General features: G+C 45.5%; 1 protein-coding gene across 1 annotated transcript; it reads right to left on the bottom strand.

Moving 5' to 3' along the window:
• Positions 1-645: 645 nt before the first annotated feature.
• tamalin (trafficking regulator and scaffold protein tamalin) lies at positions 646-18,943 on the bottom strand. The gene is made up of 8 exons (XM_034087765.2): positions 18,693-18,943; positions 14,525-14,577; positions 12,746-12,800; positions 9,346-9,448; positions 7,625-7,718; positions 5,013-5,079; positions 2,741-2,807; positions 646-1,607 (listed from the first exon to the last, which is right to left on the bottom strand). The coding sequence occupies exons 1-8, from the start codon at positions 18,882-18,884 to the stop codon at positions 1,174-1,176; spliced, it is 1,065 nt and encodes a 354-aa protein (XP_033943656.1). The 5' UTR covers positions 18,885-18,943; the 3' UTR covers positions 646-1,173.
• Between the last annotated feature and the right edge of the window lie 1,801 nt (positions 18,944-20,744).

Below are 20,744 nucleotides of genomic sequence, written 5' to 3'. Positions count from 1 at the left end.
CCCCTCGTTACTCGCTCCGAACCCAAAGCACCGGCATGCTTGCATAACAATGCCCCCCCCCCCCCCCAGTAGCAGTTGGGGGCTCGGACACATGGCTGCATACCATCGCTCACCATCGTCTGCAACAAAAGGGGTCAACGAGGAGAAAGTCACACACACACACACACACACACACACACACACACACACACACACACACACACACACACACACACACACACACACACACACACACACACACACACACACACACACACACACACACACACACACACACACACACACACACACACACACAGAGAGAAAGAAAGCGGTTGTGTTTGGTATTTCGGGTCAAGCCTCTCTCGGCACATTCCTCTCTGCGCTGCAACAACACTGCGCGTCAGAGCCGATACAACGGGCTCCTTTCTGCACACCTCCACCACAAAGAGCCTCCGAGCAGCCGAGACCAGGCGCTGACTCTCGCCAGGACTCTCGCCAGGACTCTCGCCAGGACTCTCTCCAGGACTCTCGTGTGAACAGCTGCTATATTTAAAATTAGTAGAGGAACCCCACGTCGGAGGAAATCCCAAACCCATTGGGAGTGTGGCAGCGCCGGTTCCCACTAGCTGCCGTGGCAACAAAAACAGCCTCTCCCGCACCAAATGGAAATGACACGTATTTTTATTTTCAGGAAACGATGACTGAATCTAAAGACGATTTCAAATCTTAGAAAAACGTAGAATCTGCTCGCGATAAAAGACGGGGCATGCAGTAAAAAAACATCTGTACATGACGAAGACAATAAATTAAATAACTTAAAGAGCTATGTACAGCTGCAGTCTTTGGTCTCGCCTCTCTTTGGGTCAGGGGACGCAGAGACAGACTACCGTCCTAAACACCGTCCTCACATGTCCCATGATGCAGCTCTTCATGAGGCTTCTTCCTGCTGCACACATGTCCCATGATGCAGCTCTTCATGAGGCTTCTTCCTGCTGCACACATGTCCCATGATGCAACTCTTCATGAGGCTTCTTCCTGCTGCACACATGTCCCATGATGCAACTCCTTATTCATCTGCAAAGTGACAAGCATGTACAGCTGCAGTCGGCTCTCGTTGGTTCGGCGTCAGGCGGCTCAGAAGGACTCTTGTCCTCCCTGCTGCGCCGCGTGGCGTCGGAGGAGACAGGGGGGTCACAGCTTGCTCTCCTCCTCCTCCAGAGGCCGGTTCAGACCCGGGATGAACTTCAGGAGCGTCCTGCGGAAGCTCTTCTGCTTGGGCTTCCTCTGGGTGAACCCCCCCTGCTTCTCCCCCGCCGTGTTGCCCCCCCCCCTCAGGTAGCTGCGGGTGCTGGCGCTGCGGGTGAGGTTGGTCTTGGTGCCGGAGAAGAGCTCGCTGACGGGGCGGACCCTCGGCTTCCTGTCCGTGGGGGGGGCGGCGGCGTCGGGCCTCTGCAGGCGGCTGTACAGCGGCTCCTCCTCCGTGGTGTTGGTGCTCTGGACGCTGCTGGTGGAGCCGGAGCTGCAGTGGAGCGAGCGGTGCTCCGCAGGACTCGGGGTCCCCACGCTGCCGTACACCCCCGCCGACTCCAGGGACTCGTACACCCCCGCGTCGCTCAGGACGATGCCTAAAGAGAGAGGGGAGTGGAGAGGCTTTTTTAATTGTTGTTCGGAAAATACTCTTCCAGTATCAGAGTAGAGAACTCGTTATACCCTGCTGGCCTACTCGGGCATTGCGTTCCAAGAATGCAGGGTTGTTGGTTGTTCCTAGAGTCTCTAAAAGTACAATGGGAGCCAGAGCCTTTTCTTATCGAGCTCCACATTTGTGGAATCAGCTTCCAGTTTGTGTTCGGGCGGCAGACACCCTATCCGTTTTTAAGAGTGCGCTTAAGACCTTCCTTTTTGATAAAGCTTATAGTTAGGGCTGATTAGATTCAGCCCCTAGTTTTGCTGATGTAGGCTTAGACTGTCGGGGGACATCTTACTTCTTCCTTCTCTCTGTCTGTACCTGTGTCCTCTCATGGGGACATCTTACTTCTTCCTTCTCTCTGTCTGTACCTGTGTCCTCTCATGGGGACATCTTACTTCTTCCTTCTCTCTGTCTGTACCTGTGTCCTCTCATGGGGACATCTTACTTCTTCCTTCTCTCTGTCTGTACCTGTGTCCTCTCATGGAGACATCTTACTTCTTCCTTCTCTCTGTCTGTACCTGTGTCCTCTCATGGGGACATCTTACTTCTTCCTTCTCTCTGTCTGTACCTGTGTCCTCTCATGGGGACATCTTACTTCTTCCTTCTCTCTGTCTGTACCTGTGTCCTCTCATGGGGACATCTTACTTCTTCCTTCTCTCTGTCTGTACCTGTGTCCTCTCATGGGGACATCTTACTTCTTCCTTCTCTCTGTCTGTACCTGTGTCCTCTCATGTTCCCATTAACCCAGCTTCCCCACATGTCTTTCTTTTGGGTGTCTCTATACGCCGGGATCCGGAGTCATGGATGATCCTGATTCTCACCTCACCTCTTCTCTGACGGCTCGCACCGGATTGTTGAAATCCACCATCTTCTTATTTAAAGATTCTGTTTTCTTCAAGTCGGCATCTCGTTGGTCGAATGCTAAATGCAATGTAATGTAATAGACATGCCTTTCCAAGCATTTGGACGACCTGTGTTGTAAATGTATTATCTTCCCCATCCCTACCGGACATGGTGAAAGCACCTGAAAGCAGTTTAATAAAGCGTGTATGGATGCAACGTGTTACCCACCGTGCACCAGCCTCTGCTCCTGCACCATCAGAGAGCGATACTCGTCCCATTTCTCGTGAAGCGTTTGCTGCAAAAGGAAGACGTGGACATTGTGAACGACGGAGACCAAATCAAACAATGCTGTAAAAAGGGAAGGATGTCGTTATTTGGTCTACAACTTTTCAAAGCGACGAAACACTAACAGAACAAACGATACCAACTCGGCATACAAGAAAAAAAAAAAATCTCTCTCTCTCTCTCCCTCCCTCCCTCTCTCTCTCTCTCTCTCTCTCCCCCCCCTCTCTCTCTCTCTCTCTCTCTCCAACATGCGAGTCCACAGATAAATTAGTATTATCTTAGTGAGAAATGAACATGTTGCAACAGTGGAGAGCAGCAGCAGGTTAATCTGTGGAACACTGGATTAGTGTGTGCGTGTGTGTGTGTGTGTGTGGAGGGATTAGAGAGAACCAGCTGCTGCAATCTTTTAAAAACAGCCGACTGCTGATCAACAGGTGGAGCTGAGGGGGAGACAGGTGGAGCTGGGGGGAGACAGGTGGAGCTGAGGGGAGACAAGAGGAGCTGAGGGGAGACAAGAGGAGCTGAGGGGAGACAAGAGGAGCTGAGGGGAGACAAGAGGAGCTGAGGGGGAGACAGGAGGAGCTGGGGGGGGAGACAGGTGGAGCTGAGGGGGAGACAAGAGGAGCTGAGGGGAGACAAGAGGAGCTGGGGGGAGACAAGAGGAGCTGGGGGGAGACAGGTGGAGCTGAGGGGAGACAAGAGGAGCTGAGGGGGAGACAGGTGGAGCTGAGGGGAGACAGGAGGAGCTGAGGGGAGACAAGAGGAGCTGGGGGGAGACAAGAGGAGCTGAGGGGAGACAGGTGGAGCTGGGGGGAGACAGGTGGAGCTGAGGGGAGACAAGAGGAGCTGAGGGGAGACAAGAGGAGCTGAGGGGGAGACAGGTGGAGCTGAGGGGAGACAAGAGGAGCTGAGGGGAGACAAGAGGAGCTGAGGGGAGACAAGAGGAGCTGAGGGGAGACAAGAGGAGCTGAGGGGGAGACAGGAGGAGCTGAGGGGAGACAGGAGGAGCTGAGGGGGAGACAGGAGGAGCTGAGGGGAGACAAGAGGAGCTGAGGGGGAGACAGGAGGAGCCGGGGGGAGACAGGAGGAGCCGGGGGGAGACAGGAGGAGCTGGGGGGGAGACAGGTGGAGCTGAGGGGGAGACAGGAGGAGCTGAGGGGAGACAAGAGGAGCTGAGGGGAGACAAGAGGAGCTGAGGGGAGACAGGAGGAGCTGAGGGGGAGACAGGTGGAGCTGAGGGGAGACAGGAGGAGCTGAGGGGAGACAAGAGGAGCTGAGGGGAGACAAGAGGAGCTGAGGGGAGACAAGAGGAGCTGAGGGGAGACGGGTGGAGCTGAGGGGGAGACGGGTGGAGCTGAGGGGGAGACAGGAGGAGCTGAGGGGGAGACAGGAGGAGCTGAGGGGGAGACAGGTGGAGCTGAGGGGGAGACAGGTGGAGCTGAGGGGGAGACAGGAGGAGCTGAGGGGAGACAGGAGGAGCTGAGGGGGAGACAGGAGGAGCTGAGGGGAGACAGGAGGAGCTGGGGGGAGACAGGAGGAGCTGAGTGGAGACAGGAGGAGCTGGGGGGAGACAGGAGGAGCTGAGGGGAGACAGGAGGAGCTGAGGGGAGACAGGAGGAGCTGGGGGGAGACAGGAGGAGCTGAGGGGAGACAGGAGGAGCTGGGGGGAGACAGGAGGAGCTGAGGGGAGACAGGAGGAGCTGAGGGGAGACAAGAGGAGCTGAGGGGAGACAAGAGGAGCTGAGGGGAGACGGGTGGAGCTGAGGGGGAGACGGGTGGAGCTGAGGGGGAGACAGGAGGAGCTGAGGGGGAGACAGGAGGAGCTGAGGGGGAGACAGGAGGAGCTGAGGGGGAGACAGGTGGAGCTGAGGGGGAGACAGGTGGAGCTGAGGGGGAGACAGGAGGAGCTGAGGGGAGACAGGAGGAGCTGAGGGGGAGACAGGAGGAGCTGAGGGGGAGACAGGAGGAGCTGAGGGGAGACAAGAGGAGCTGAGGGGAGACAAGAGGAGCTGAGGGGAGACAGGAGGAGCTGAGGGGAGACAAGAGGAGCTGAGGGGAGACAAGAGGAGCTGAGGGGAGACAGGAGGAGCTGAGGGGAGACAGGAGGAGCTGAGGGGAGACAGGAGGAGCTGAGGGGAGACAGGAGGAGCTGAGGGGAGACAGGAGGAGCTGGGGGGAGACAGGAGGAGCTGGGGGGAGACAGGGGGAGTCTCACCTTCAGATACTGCAGCCGAGCCTCCATCTCCGCTTTCCGGATGGAGTCGCTGTAAACCGTCTCCAGCCTGTGAGCCGGAGGACACGAGTCAGGAGGAAGCACCAACACAATGCGTTTATGTTTTTGTTGTTGTTGTTCCCATATTCCGTACAAAAATAACTACGTAAAGTTAGCATGTACATATAGAGAGTGCCACGATGTGATGTTTCTCAATTTAAAACATAATTTTACAAGTCAAAATGGGACTCTGGGATTTGTAGTCTTTCTAGATGCGTATTTTTCATCGTCTTATATTTCAACAGTTTTACGACAAACTGACTTTTTTGACGTGGAAATTATTTTTTAAGATTGACGAACATCACGTGTGTAATTCGTGGCCCAATTCAAACGGGATCGAAAGATACGTTTTCTCTCTCCATCGACTTCAATACAAAATGTTCCGAAAGAAGGTCCCAAGGGTCGGAAGTAGAAGGGGCGGGACTTGTAATAAAAACTACAACGGCAGAAAACTAAGAGTAATAAAGTCGTGAAAGCTTTTCTGTCGAGGCGTCGGAACATGTGTTCAAATTATGGGTTTTCTTTATATTTCCTGTCCTTTTTTAGTTTAGTACGAGAATCCCTTTTCTAATGCACGTGCACGCAGCATATGTGCGTAACAGGAAGCACTTGTAAAAACTACAAACGGGGATTAACTGAAGCGATGAAAGGCCGTCTGCGTTAATCTGGTGTGAACACGTTTACCAGCGGGACAAATAAATAATTTCCACTGCAGACGCTTCACTTTGAATTACTCGTTCTCACTTTAACAACTAGCTGTTTTGAGTCTGTAAAACGTGCGGTTCACTTCACGGGTTTTACAGGCGCTAATTCTGCTTTTAATCTTTTACAAGCCGCGGAGGGAAAGAGCACTCAACTCAAATCCCTCAGACAAGTCGAGGTGCTTTAGAAAGGGTTATCTCGATCAGATGAACACAAAATACATTAAAGAACGTAATCTCTTGATTATTTTTAGACATCCTCAGAAATGGAGCTGCAACAGTTATTAAATCCATTCTTCACGCCCCCAAAAACATCTCTAAATGCCTATCAATCTGGAGTTTAAAGGCTTTTATAAATCATAAGTGAATATCTTTGGACTTCAGAGAAACTGGCAAGCGCCATTTTATTTTTATAACATGTTGTCATGTCAACAAGGGAGACGCTGGTCGAGAATAAATCCCCCCAAACATCCAAAATGTTTGCATGAAAAGCAAGAAATGCGTCTTTGATTCGCAGTTTAAATTAGCTTTACATATATAAAGTCAACTTATCTACATAAAAGAAGTTTCGAAAGAGAGGCAGCAAATCAAAGTTAAAATAAAAATGATAGAACATCCGAGTGAAAAACGGCTTCCTGGTGGCCATCCGTAATATTTAAAATAATTTTCTTCCGGATGTTTTCTCAGCAAGGTGGTCATTACACATTGTGCACCCTAAATGAAATACTTCTCCACAATGAGAGGGCAGGGATGTTTGTTTGCAGCCTGTAATTCTACTAACCAGTTTAACTACTTTTAAAGTCTTTGTCAGACGCTCTGATATTTCAGATAGTTTCCCATCCCGCCCGCCCGACCTGCCGCTCACCCCGCCTGCAGCCGCGTCTATAAATAACTTCTGCTTCTTCTTCTTCTTCTTCCCAAGCGAAACCCAGCAGTTAAACTATGAAATGTGAATTTCTCACAGCCAGAGGCCACTTCTTCCCTTTGACAATCCAACAGCACAAAACACGAGAAGTCGGTGTGAAACAGACATGATGGGAAAGTGCATAACTTTAACCAGGTTTCTACAACTTGTTCATTCAGCCTCCCCTTTGGAGGTCAACATAAGCCGGGGAACATATCAACATGTACTTCAGTTCGGGAATAAAAGGTCAATTGTTGGAGGTTATTTAGCAGACGTTCAAAGTCAGCATTTCTCCCTACACGCTGTTCGGCTAACGCTAGCTCAGCTTGTTTCTCTGAGAACTTCAGATCCAGACGTGTAGGAAGATTTAACTGGAGGCAAATGTAATGTAAGAAGTAGCATCCTCTTCAAATCAAACAGAACTGCTGATTAAAGCAGTCTTATGTTAAAAATCTGTGTTTCTCCAGACGAGCTAAAGGCTAACACTCATCTCGTTTCTGATTTCCCAACATGCACAACACTTTTGAATTATCCTAAAAGCTTCCGTGTTTCTCCAGTGGACAGCGCGGCTACGAGCTAAAGGCTAATGTTAGCTTTCTCTGATAAGTTCAGATCCAGGCGTCGCATCACTAAACTCCTTCATCTGGTTAAAAAAGCAGCAGAAAACTGTTAAAGTGTGGCTTAAAACTGGTCCGTTTCTCGCAGTCAGCATACACTCAAAGGGGATACGACAGCTTCACCGAAATTAACGATTTACGGCATCCTACTTCCCAAGGATTTGCATTTCAAGACAGAAGACCTTGGCCCTTATTTCAAGGTACACTAAGAACAGAAGAGCCTTACTTCACCGTTTTTGATTCAATGCCTTTCAAGACGTTTTCCTACAGGATCAGACGGTAGAGCTGTTTTATTAAAAGTCATATCGCTTCAGCTTTTTTGTGAGGGTGTACCTGAGTGTGTTTCCGCAGGCTCTGATGAGCTGCACGATCTCCTTGTGCCGAAATCCCTCCACCGTCTCCTCGTTCACACTGGAGATGGTGTCCCCTGCACACACACACACACACACACACACACACACACACACACACACACACACCACACACACACACACACACACACAACACACACACACACACACACACACACACACACACACACACACACACACACACCACACACACACCACACACCACACACACACACCACACACACACACACACACACACACACACACACACACACACACTTCATTTACTGCTGCAGGATTGCTTGTTTGATTGCATGAAATGTCGACATGTGCAGCACAAATGTGAAGACGTGGCTGATTAATGAACTGCAGCATGTCTTAAAAAAAGCCACGTGCGTGTGTGTGTGTGTGTGTGTATTTATATATGTGGTGTGAACTCTGAAGTCTTTGTGAGGTTTCTGCACAAAGCTTGTATTCTGCTCTTTCAAAACCCACCGCCATGTGATGCAGTCAGAGAGGCGTGAGGACAATCGGAGAGACATGTGAGGAATGTAGGAAGTGAAACTCAAGCTCTGAAGGAGGAAGAGGAGCAGGGTCCTCTTCCTCCTTTAGTGACGGAGACTGAGGTCAACGAGGTTACACCCAGAGACAGTGTAGAGACCGCTGACACGCGATGTCCAGCCTCACATTGTCTCTGTGAGAAGCCATCACCAGACCGAGAGCAGGAAGCTCATTTTAGAAATGTAACATAAGTCCTATTTTTGCGAATAGGGAATCCAGTTAACTTTTTCTGAGTATCCTGGCAAGGCAGTATTGATTTTAAGATGCTGCCTTTTGATCATGTCCGCACAGCAAGACATAGGGACGCTTTTAACGTTGTTTAAAGCCACTTTGTGCACCCATCGCGAGGCCTTAACATTATTGCGTCCGGATAATAATCAAAAACTCTTAAAGAGACGCTAAAAGCATACTTTGTCCCACTGCATTAAAAAAACCTGGTTTGTTCTTATCTTACAGGATCGTTTTGGTTTGAGAGGGATCATGTCTTCACTTCAAGCTGGAGAGCGATTACAATTTGAGCATGTGAGGATATTCACAATCCCTCTCGAGTGCGTGGAAGAAATAATCTATAAGTACTTCATATCAACAGATGAGCTGCGGTGGAGCAGAAGTAACACGATATCAAAAAGGACTTAAGCAAAGTACAAGAACCTTAAAATTAGACTTAGTGCTTTACTTAGTGACCGAGTCTCTGAGTGTGTGTACGAAGCATTACGTGTTGAAGCGCTATGTTTGATAATATAAAACCCCGTCGGGCAGAAAGTCGTGAATGCCATGCCTCAGTAAGCGCTCCGTTGTACCGGTCACAAACAGATCTAACCAGGTGAAGGAACTTGTGAAATATTTCCTCTTTTTAAAACCCGGCCGTCACATTTTCCAAAACAGACGAGTGACGTTTGCCAAATAAAAATATAACTTCCTCTAAAACCGAGCGGTTGTGTTTGCACTTCTGTTTTAGGGCACTTTGGTGAGAGGAGGTGTCGGAGAGGTGTCGTCTGGAAATACACACACTGGGCCGCTTGTTGACTGGAAAATGAGAGGGTATACACACACACACACCCCCCCCCCCCCCCCCCCCCCCGACTTCCCCTCATGCACGAGACGCAGTTCAGGTTATTTTAGGCTTTCATCACAGAAACTCACCGACTTTAAGTCCCGCCTCCTGCGCCGGGCCGTCCTCGTGCACTTTGCACACAAACGTGCACATCTCCACCGAGTTCTGGTCCTCATGGTGCAGCCCGTACGTCTGAGGAGAGACAGCACACACTCTTTACTAAGGCTTTCTTCTGCTGCAACATTTCGTTTAACTTCACAGCGACCGTGCTGTCAAGTTATCCAACATCGGTCACCTGTTAGACGCGTTTACCCAAACACTGCCCCCCTGAGCCACAGCCTCCCTTTTGACTATTCAAGATCCAAGGCTTTATTGTCATTAGAACAGCAGCCACAGCGTAGATATGTGGATGAAAACTGAAGTCACAGGCTCCTCCAACAGAGCAACATATAACAAATAAAACAGTGCAAGTAAATAAAAGTAAAAAGAAATATTGCAAGAAGAGTCTGTAAGTACATTGAGACTATTTCTGTACCGCAGCACCTTGACCGATGCTGTGAAGTCCCCCTAAAACAACTTAAAGAGGACATTATTATTTTATATATATTTTGAATGCAGGACTTCTACTTTAATGAGGGCGTTTTTCAAAGTTTATTTTTGACATTTTTTCTTGGAGATCTGAGCACTTCTTCTTTCTTCCTATTATGAATTTGCTTCTGGGAGGAAAGGCTGCTTTGTTTCTATTTCTGATTGGATGTCCCCGCCCTTCCTACAGGAAGTGATGTCACTCTGAGCGTCTCCAGTCTCTGGTGCTGAGTTCAGGGTCCAGTATGCAAAAAAAGGATATTTGCCTGTCGGCTATATTCGCGTGGGTTATAAGATTATCTTGCAGGCGGCCGAGCAGGAAGTGATCTGAATCTTTGAAACAGTCAAACATGGATCTGAGTTTTAGTGACAACACTTCAATGTGTGATACTTTGAGCTGTGTGTGAGCTGTGTGTGAGCTGTGTGCGAGCTGTGTGTGAGCTGTGTGCGAGTTGTGTGCGAGCTGTGTGCGAGCTGTGTGTGAGCTGTGTGCGAGCTGTGTGCGAGCTGTGTGCGAGCTGTGTGCGAGCTGTGTGCGAGCTGTGTGCGAGCTGTGTGCGAGCTGTGTGCGAGCTGTGTGCGAGCTGTGTGCGAGCTGTGTGTGAGCTGTGTGTGAGCTGTGTGTGAGCTGTGTGTGAGCTGTGTGTGAGCTGTGTGTGAGCTGTGTGTGAAGGAAAGGCCCTCAGCTTCAGAGATGAAGTCAGAAAAAGGAAACGTGTGAGGTTGTGATACGGTGTGTGTGTGTGTGTGGGTGGGTGTTCTGTAGATACACTCTGGTGACTGAAAGAAGGAAGAGCGTGCAAACTCATGTGGAAGTAAACAAAAACAGTTTCCAAGACAACTAAATATTATGTACACAAATACAGTCCAAAGAAATCAGGTTATCGTTGTCTGACCGAGGAAAGGAGAGAAGGTAGGACTGCTGAATGGAGAGTCAAATATAACTGATAAGAGGCGAGGGTCCAATGCAACACACACACACACACACACACACACACACACACACACGGTACTTTAGAGCGCATAGTGTGTGTGTTCATGTCTGTTTGAAAAGAAGAAGACTTTGCATGTTTTGCCTCCTCATGTCCGCTGATATGATCTGCACCACTTCCTCTCATGATTCAGTTTGTAATCAGAGTTTCAAAACGGAGTTATTGTGCAAAAAGTATTCCTACAATCTACATCAGGAGGAGAGGACTCTTTAAAGTAGAGACACTACATACTGATATACACCTGAACATCAGCAGGAGAGGACTCTTTAAAGTAGAGACACTACATACACCTTAACATCAGCCGGAGAGGACTCTTTAAAGTAGGGACACTACATACTGATATACACCTGAACATCAGCAGGAGAGGACTCTTTAAAGTAGAGACACTACGTACTGATATACACCTGAACATCAGCAGGAGAGGACTCTTTAAAGTAGAGACACTACGTACTGATATACACCTGAACATCAGCAGGAGAGGACTCTTTAAAGTAGAGACACTACACACTGATATACACCTGAACATCAGCAGGAGAGGACTCTTTAAAGTAGAGACACTACATACTGATATACACCTGAACATCAGCAGGAGAGGACTCTTTAAAGTAGAGACACTACGTACTGATATACACCTGAACATCAGCAGGAGAGGACTCTTTAAAGTAGAGACACTACATACTGATATACACCTGAACATCAGCAGGAGAGGACTCTTTAAAGTAGAGACACTACGTACTGATATACACCTGAACATCAGCAGGAGAGGACTCTTTAAAGTAGAGGCACTACGTACTGATATACACCTGAACATCAGCAGGAGAGGACTCTTTAAAGTAGATACACTACATACTGATATACACCTGAACATCAGCAGGAGAGGACTCTTTAAAGTAGAGACACTACGTACTGATATACACCTGAACATCAGCAGGAGAGGACTCTTTAAAGTAGAGACACTACGTACTGATATACACCTGAACATCAGCAGGAGAGGACTCTTTAAAGTAGAGACACTACATACTGATATACACCTGAACATCAGCAGGAGAGGACTCTTTAAAGTAGAGACACTACACACTGATATACACCTGAACATCAGCAGGAGAGGACTCTTTAAAGTAGAGACACTACACACTGATATACACCTGAACATCAGCAGGAGAGGACTCTTTAAAGTGGAGACACTACATACTGATATACACCTGAACATCAGCAGGAGAGGACTCTTTAAAGTAGAGACACTACATACTGATATACACCTGAACATCAGCAGGAGAGGACTCTTTAAAGTAGAGACACTACACACTGATATACACCTGAACATCAGCAGGAGAGGACTCTTTAAAGTAGAGACACTACATACTGATATACACCTTAACATCAGCCGGAGAGGACTCTTTAAAGTAGAGACACTACATACTGATATACACCTTAACATCAGCCGGAGAGGACTCTTTAAAGTAGAGACACTACATACTGATATAAATCTGAACATCAGCAGGAGAGGACTCTTTAAAGTAGAGACACTACATACTGATATACACCTGAACATCAGCAGGAGAGGACTCTTTAAAGTAGAGACACTACATACTGATATAAATCTGAACATCTACTATTTAAAGAACGGTGCGTTCGCTGCAGGGCGACAGATCGGGAGATTTCGGTCAGACTGTGAATGGTCTGCAGGTTTTTAACACGCGAGAAACCACGCGGCTGAAAATAAAAAACCGCCTGGAGAGAAACAGAGAGTTTCCTCTGGAGTCATGAGACTGCGTGACCTCTGACCCCCAACGCACGGTCGCATTAAAGGATTTCAGGATGAGACGCTTCAGTTTATCACAGAAATCCTGTTCAAAGCACTCCAGAGGTCCCCCCCCCCCCCCTCTGATAAAACAGATGCTAATCCTCTCACCTGGATTTCAAAGCCAAACGCCTCCTCCTCCTTCTTCTCCAGCACCACCACCTTCCTGCAAAACAACAAGCAAATCATTTTAATGATATATACATATATTTAGTGTTTAAAGAAACCCTATTACGCTCTATGGGGGTGTTCCTATAGGTTTTGGCGACTCCTTTGTTAACTTCCAGAACATGGTGACATCACTATGTAACACTTGTGCTCTTATTGGCTCCAACACATTGTACATGATAGGCTAAGGGGCGGGACATCCCTAGGCCAATCACAACAGAGCCGGCCAGCTAACCAATGAGAGCAGACTGGGCTCACAGGAAATAATATTTTTAAAAGTACACAATACTACTTCTTCACGAAAAAGGACAAAAAACAAACGTATTAATCAGTTATTATTCACGCTGACCTTTATGAAGTGTGTATTTGAATTTCTAACACACACATATTAATAATCTCTTTACTTTATAGCCCACAGGATACATCGATAATGAGTTAATTGTTGGTAGCAGCTTCCCTAAGAACTGAAAGCCCTTTATCCACTGGGTAAAGATGGTGATTGTTGCGCGTTGTTCTGCGAGCGAGCCGGTGAATATGTAATCCGTCTTCCTGGCCTTTGCATGAGAGCAGCAGTGTTCCCGCCGTACAGACGCTTACTGTACGTCTGCAGGAAACAGAGCCGCTCTGTGCCGCGCTGAGATATCTGCTTATGATAGAGAGGGAGAGGAATCCAGAGCGCCGTGAACATCGCCTCCGCCTGCGTACAACTCTGAATATCATGAATACTGACGGGCACAGAAAGACGCTGGGAGTCCCACGTCTATTTAAGCGATTTTATGGTTCAGTCTAAAAGATTAGAGAACTGTGAGAATCACTCGTCAAAACCTTTTACTGGGGAATCCAGAGGGACGTAAACATCTCCTCCCACGTAGATCCAAAAAACGCTGCAAGAGGCTACGAGTCCCAATCACGATTTTGGCTTGCAACGATTATGAAAACACAATCGAAATAAAACGATTTTTTTTTTTTTTTTTTATAAATAATTTTTTTATTTGGTTTTTCAGTTGAATTAAACTTAAAGTTCAGAGTAATCAACTGTGAAAAACACGGTTCACTTTTTTTCTCTCAATAAATGTATGTTTTCAAAGTCAATGGATAATCGTTTTTAATAATCGTGATATCAATTATTTTCCCAAATAATCGAGATTATGATTTTTGCCATAATCGAGCAGCCCTAATAAAACATAAAAAAACGGTGAGGAATATCTTGGAGCCCATGACGATGTCTATTTATATGACACATTCTGAAATCCAAGTATTCACTTCATAAACATATCAAACAAGAGCAACGTGAAACTAAGAGGCAGAAAAAGCCGAAAGACTATAAATCCCACGGAGCGTTTTATTGATTTCACACTTGAGTCGCTAAAACATCAGAGAACTGTGAGAACGAAAAGTCCAAATGTCCCAGAGCTTAAAATGATGCATTCAAGTGTCTCCAAGTAATCTAAACCCCACACATATTCCCTTCGTGATAAAACGGAAGCCCCCGGCGTGCGTATGTCCAATGCCACTGTGAATATCATGAGACTCTAAATCCCACATGTATCTGGTCTGAAAAGTGGAACCTGTGACGGATGTTAGAAAAGCCTCACATTTTAGTTTGAGAAGGTGGGGAATCCAGAGCAGTGTGTGTGTGTGTGTGTGTGTGTGTGTGTGTGTGTGTGTGTGTGTGTGTGTGTGTGTGTGTGTGTGTGTGTGTGTGTGTGTGTGTGTGTGTACCTCTGTGGTTCAGGAGCCAGAGTTAATGGTTTCCACTTCTGCAGCCCACCGCCCTGGAGAAGAAAACGAAACATGATTCGAGTGAAACACCTGCGTGACGTTAACCATGACTCATCAGGATTTCCCCCAAAACACAAACCGGTCCACACGCACACACACATACGCACACGCACACGTGTTGCCTGAAGCGTCAGAAACCTGAAAGTCCAGTCGCTCTGCTCCGTGTTTACTTCACTGTCACAACATCGGGATCAAATTAGCCCCAGTTCACACAGATGATGCCTTCAGGGACTCACACTAGCGCTGCGTTCAGGGACTCGCACTAGCGCTGCGTTCAGGGACTCGCACTAATGACCAGTCTGACACTAGGCACCATTAGGGGAAGTTTGTCAGAAACCCCAGACAGAGGAAGTATCACTGAAGACACCTTTTCAGACTCACGCGCACGCATTACAAAGTCTGTCACGTGTATACACTTTGTTTTGATCCTCTCTTCTAACAACCGACACGAGAGCACCCGTCTCAGTTCCCCCTGTGATTATTCACGTATTTCTGATACGTCAGAAGGAAATGACTTAATGGTGGGAAGTGTTTGTCTCGATGGAAACAGATTTCTTTATTAATTAGGAGTTAAAGTCATGTTTAAAGCAGAAGTCTATTTGTACACGTTGTATTTTATAATAACGTGGCTATCTTTTGGGTTTGGAGGAACGAAGGACATTTTGTAATATTTCGGGACATTTTATGGATAAAAACATCAATTAATGTAGAAAATAAGCTCCAGGTTAACCCATAAAGAACTGAGTGTAGACGTCCAGATGTTATTTAATTAAAAACGATGGACATATAATCAAGAAAATGTTTTAAAACTCCAACACGTTTGAGTGAACTGGAAACATAACTGAAAGGTTAATAAACGTATGAATTAATCGCCTAATCAGCTGTTATTATTATAAACATCATATGTGTAGGGGTGCAACGAACACATTTCCCGGATGAATGGATTTATTAAAATGTCAGAAAATAGTGAAAAACGTTCATCCAAGTCTTAAAACGTCTTGTTTTGTCTAAAAGTAAAAGATATTAACTTTAATAAAATGCAAACCGAGAGAGAAGCAGCAGATCTCCAGATTTAAGAGCATTTCTGCTTGAAGATCATCTGCTTTTGAAGATATCTGTCCGTCTGTAAATGCGTGAACGTCCGTGTACAAGTTCTGCGTTCTGCTGTAAACACGACTCGGAGTCACAGTAAGCTCTTTGAGACGGAGCGTCTACCTGAGTGTGAGAATACGGAAACGCTCCGTCTGCAGTAAACCTCTCAAAGAAAGAAGTCTCTGTGACGTCTCTCTACGCCCTCACAGGCCTGCAGCTCAAAGAGGGCTTTATCCAGAGTGTGTGTGTGTGTGTGTGTGTGTGTGTGTGTGTGTGTGTGTGTGTGTGTGTGTGTGTGTCAACCCCCTCCACATGTGTGCAGATGTGGAACTCAGATCTAACCAAGTACCAAAAGAGGGAAATACACTTCACCTTTACTCTTTCTATGGACTGGAGGGACGGTTGTTATTGTTTGTTTTGAGGATTACAATGCTCCAATGCTTAAATAAATGCGATTTCAAAATAAAAGCGCACTGAAGCTGAACATCAAAACCAACGTGTGATATAAGCGTAATGTGAAAGTTAAGTACAGGAACCTCAAAGCATTTTTTGTTTGTGTTATTGTGAATACAAAAAAGTTGCTTTCAAAATAAAGTTTGATTGATTAAAACGCTCCGATCCACAGCGAAAGAAAAATACGATTTCAAAATAAAAGCGCACTGAAGATAAGCAGAGTTTTAAACTAATACCAACAAGTTAGTCTGGATAAATTCAACCAATTACAGAAGCACATTCCTCCTCTTTAATGAATTAAATCAGCATCAGCTCGCGTTGTTATGTTTACTCTCCAGTGTCTCTACTTTAAAGAGTCCTCTCCTGCTGATGTGCAGGTGTATATCAGTATGTAGTGTCTCTACTTTAAAGAGTCCTCTCCTGCTGATGTTCAGGTGTATATCAGTATGTAGTGTCTCTACTTTAAAGAGTCCTCTCCTGCTGGTGTTCAGGTGTATATCAGTATGTAGTGTCTCTAATTTAAAGAGTCCTCTCCTGCTGATGTTCAGGTGTATATCAGTATGTAATGTCTCTACTTTAAAGAGTCCTCTCCTGCTGGTGTTCAGGTGTATATCAGAATGTAGTGTCTCTACTTTAAAGAGTCCTCTCCTGCTGATGTTCAGGTGTATATCAGTATGTAATGTCTCTACTTTAAAGAGTCCTCTCCTGCTGATGTCCAGGTGTATATCAGAATGTAGTGTCCCTACTTTAAAGAGTTCTCTCCTGCTGATGTTCAGGTGTATATCAGTATGTAGTGTCTCTACTTTAAAGAGTCCTCTCCTGCTGATGTTCAGGTGTATATCAGTATGTAGTGTCTCTGCTTTAAAGAGTCCTCTCCTGCTGATGATCAGGTGTATATCAGTATGTAGTGTCTCTACTTTAAAGAGTCCTCTCCCGCTGATGTTCAAGTGTATATCAGTATGTAGTGTCCCTACTTTAAAGAGTCCTTCCTTTGTGTGTGTTTGTTTATAGCCAGTAGGAAACCAGGTCAAACACGAACAGTGTACAGTAAATAAAACCATGTTTCCTCAACAGTTGACTAAAGAGAACTCCCACTAAACACTTGATTTAGTGAAAGTCATTTTAAAGCTTTAAATGCTGATTTACATTAAAGTGACAACAAGTCATGTTATGACCTTATGGCCTCGTCTCCTTATGTCTCATCTTTATTTTGCCTCGTCTGAAACCTCTTTATCGTGCAGCTGCTTCATAAATCACTCTGAGTGTTTGGGTGGTCTGCACTGAGGATGGGCTACTGTTGACACACACACACACACACACACACACACACACGCACACGTTGGGACGGGTGGCGCAGTGGTCTGTGCATCTGATCACCAGATCAAGGGGGGTGCTGGGGAACTCCAGTTCGAAACCCGCTCCCGCCCCACTGCGTCAGGCCGTTGTGTCCTTGGGCAAGACACTTCACCTGAACTTGCTCCTGTGGGTATTGTCCACAGTGACCATTGCAAAAGAATATGTGTAATGTGTATCTGTAAAGTGCTTTGAGCACTGGAAAAGCGCTATAATAAATGTAAGGAATTATTATTATATATTTTGGCTTGAAAGGAGCCGAGTGAAGTGGAAAAGTGGATCTAAATAACGTGTTGAAGTCTTGTAGAAACAATGACAGCTTAAAGTGAGACATGTCTTAGAGGATTTAAAGGCTCTCACTTTGACAGCAGGTCTTAAACACAGGGTTCACTTTAGAGAAACGTGCAGTCAGTGGATCATCGGGACGCACGTTGGTCTGGGGAATTGATCACACATCATAAAGCGTGGTTGTTCTGCATCGTGTGCAAAACGCTGAGCCTGGGAATAAGTCCAATCAATGATTGAGCCTTTAAAGCGGAACGAGCTTAATAAGAAGACTTCAGATTAAAGCTGATGGTTAGAGTTAATTTCAGTTAAATGCACTTCTAGAATAAATTGCTTTGTGGAAAAAGTTGATATAAGTGTTTGAGTCTTCTAGGAACAATTAGAGATTAACACGTGAGTACATTTACTTTCAGAGTGGATTTAGAAGCTGAAAACCCCAGACATGTCTGAATAAAGAGATTACAACTGCTGGTATGAGTTAGTCAAAGCTAAATGCACTTCTCATACCTTCTACAATCATTACTTCGTGATATAAATAAAGTGTTTGAGTCTTGAAGGAACAAATTGAGTTTAAAAAGTCAGTAAATTAACTTTTAAAGGGTGAAAAACACAAAAGACTTCAAATTGAAATGGTATAAAGCGAGTTAACTAGAGTTATTGCACTTCTCCTTCCTTCTACAATCATTACTTTGTGGAACAAGTTGATATAAACAAAGTGTTTGAGTCTTGTGGTTCAAGCTGAAGGTATGAGCAAATTAAAGTGACGTGCACACATGTATCATAACAAAGTGTTTGAGTCTTTTCGGAACAGTTAGAGCTTAAAAAGTGAGTAACCGAACTTTACTGGTGGATTCAGAAGCTGGAAAACCCTCCACACTTCAGAGTGATTACAGCGGTAGTTTAGATGACTCAAAGTGCCTCGTACCTTCTTGAAGCTCCGGGGCAGAGTTCCTCCGGAGTACGCCAGGCTCTTGCTCAGAGACTTGTAGTTGTACACCTCGGAGCAGTTTGTCTCCTGAGTCCTGCAGCTGTCCGACTTAGAGGACAGGAAATAGATGTCGCTTTCCTGAGAGCCATGCCCGCTGGAGTTCACCTTCTTCAGCCTCCTGAACGTCATGGTGCCGGGGAGCCGGAGAGACGCGGCTCAGGAGAGATGCTGCAGCTGGGGAGTCAACGCACGAGTGCTGCCGAGAGGCTGTGGGGGCGGGGCTTATATCCTGAAGCATCCTCTGCTGGTGCATTCAGGGACACCTCGGAGGTTTCTGCTTTATTGGTTGATGTTTTGAACATACACACAGAGGTGGAAGAAGTACTCAGAGCACGTACTTATAACTTGAGTAAAATAGAAGTACTCAGAGCGCGTACTTAAGTAAAATAGAAGTACTCAGATATTGTAGTAAAAGTAGAAGTAGTCAGATCTTGTGGTAGAAGTACACAGATCTTGTAGCAAAATTAGAAGTACTCAGATCTTGTAGTAAAAGTACACATAGTCAGATCTTGTACTTGAGTAAAAGTAGAAGTACTCAGATCTTGTACTTGAGTGAAAGTAGAAGAAGTACTAAGATCTTGTAGTAAAAGTACACGTAGTCAGATCTTGTACTTGAGTGAAAGTAGAAGTACTCAGATCTTGTACTTGAGTAAAAGTAGAAGTACTCAGATCTTGTACTTGAGTAAAAGTAGAAGTACTCAGATCTTATACTTGAGTAGAAGTACTCAGATCTTAGACTTGAGTAAAAGTAGAAGTACTCAGATCTTGTACTTGAGTAAAAGTAGAAGTACTCAGATCTTGTTCTTGAGTAAAAGTAGAAGAAGTACTAAGATCTTGTAGTAAAAGTACACATAGTCAGATCTTGTACTTGAGTACAAGTAGAAGTACTCAGATCTTATACTTGAGTAAAAGTAGAAGTACTCAGATCTTGTACTTGAGTAATAGTAGAAGTACTCAGATCTTGTACTTGAGTACAAGTACACATAGTCAGCTCTTGTACTTGAGTAAAAGTAGAAGTACTCAGATCTTGTACTTGAGTAAAAGTAGAAGTACTAAGATCTTGTACTTGAGTAAAAGTAGAAGTACTCAGATCTTGTACTTGAGTAAAAGTAGAAGTACTAAGATCTTGTACTTGAGTAAAAGTAGAAGTACTCAGATCTTGTACTTGAGTAAAAGTAGAAGTACTCAGATCTTGTACTTGAGTACAAGTAGAAGTACTCAGATCTTGTACTTGAGTAGAAGTAGAAGTACTCAGATCTTGTACTTGAGTAAAAGTAGAAGTACTCAGATGTTGTACTTGAGTAAAAGTAGAAGTACTCAGATCGTGTACTTGAGTAAAAGTAGAAGTACTCAGATCTTGTACTTGAGTAAACGTAGAAGTACCAGAGTGTAGGAATACTCTGTTACAGTAAAAGTCCTGCATTAAAAATATTCCTCAAATGAAAGTATAAAAGTATTCTCATCTAAATATAGTGAAAGACAGTGAAAGTAGTCGTTGTGCAGATTGGTCCATTTCAGAATAATATATATGATATGTTTTATAATGATTGATCATGAAAGTGTTCTCAAAGCTGGTGAAGGTGCAGCTAGTCTGAAGTACTTTGTAGACTGCAGGGTAGCTTGTGGATTTACTCCAGGTGGAACTAAAGTCTGATTCAACACTTGATTATATTTCACATCATTCATCCACATCTGAGAAGTGACTAAAGGTATTAATACATGTAGTGGAGTAGAAGTACACCATGTACCTCTGAACTGTAGTGGAGTAGAAGTACACCATGTACCTCTAAACTGTAGTGGAGTAGAAGTACACCATGTACCTCTGAACTGTAGTGGAGTAGAAGTACACCATGTACCTCTGAACTGTAGTGAGTAGAAGTACACCATGCACCTCTGAACTGTAGTGGAGTAGAAGTACACCATGTACCTCTGAACTGTAGTGGAGTAGAAGTACACAGTAGCGAAACATGGAGTAGCATTTTGACACAA

This window comes from Pseudochaenichthys georgianus, chromosome 7 (genome assembly GCF_902827115.2).
Source record: "Pseudochaenichthys georgianus chromosome 7, fPseGeo1.2, whole genome shotgun sequence".
In the NCBI taxonomy this organism is placed as follows: Eukaryota; Metazoa; Chordata; class Actinopteri; order Perciformes; family Channichthyidae; genus Pseudochaenichthys; species Pseudochaenichthys georgianus.
The sequence above is the reverse complement of the archived record's forward strand: the minus strand, read 5'-3'. Positions and strand labels throughout refer to the sequence as shown.

What these genes read in the sequence shown, in the direction of transcription:
- tamalin (XM_034087765.2), bottom strand. Translation starts at nt 18,884, where the DNA reads ATGACGTTCAGGAGGCTGAAGAAGGTGAACTCCAGCGGGCATGGCTCT. An exon ending in GCCTGCGGAAACACACTCAG is followed by an intron (nt 5,080 to 7,624) that starts GTACACCCTCAC and finishes TCCGGCTCACAG; the next exon opens with GCTGGAGACGGTTTACAGCG. An exon ending in GGAGCAGAGGCTGGTGCACG is followed by an intron (nt 1,608 to 2,740) that starts GTGGGTAACACG and finishes CTCTCTCTTTAG; the next exon opens with GCATCGTCCTGAGCGACGCG.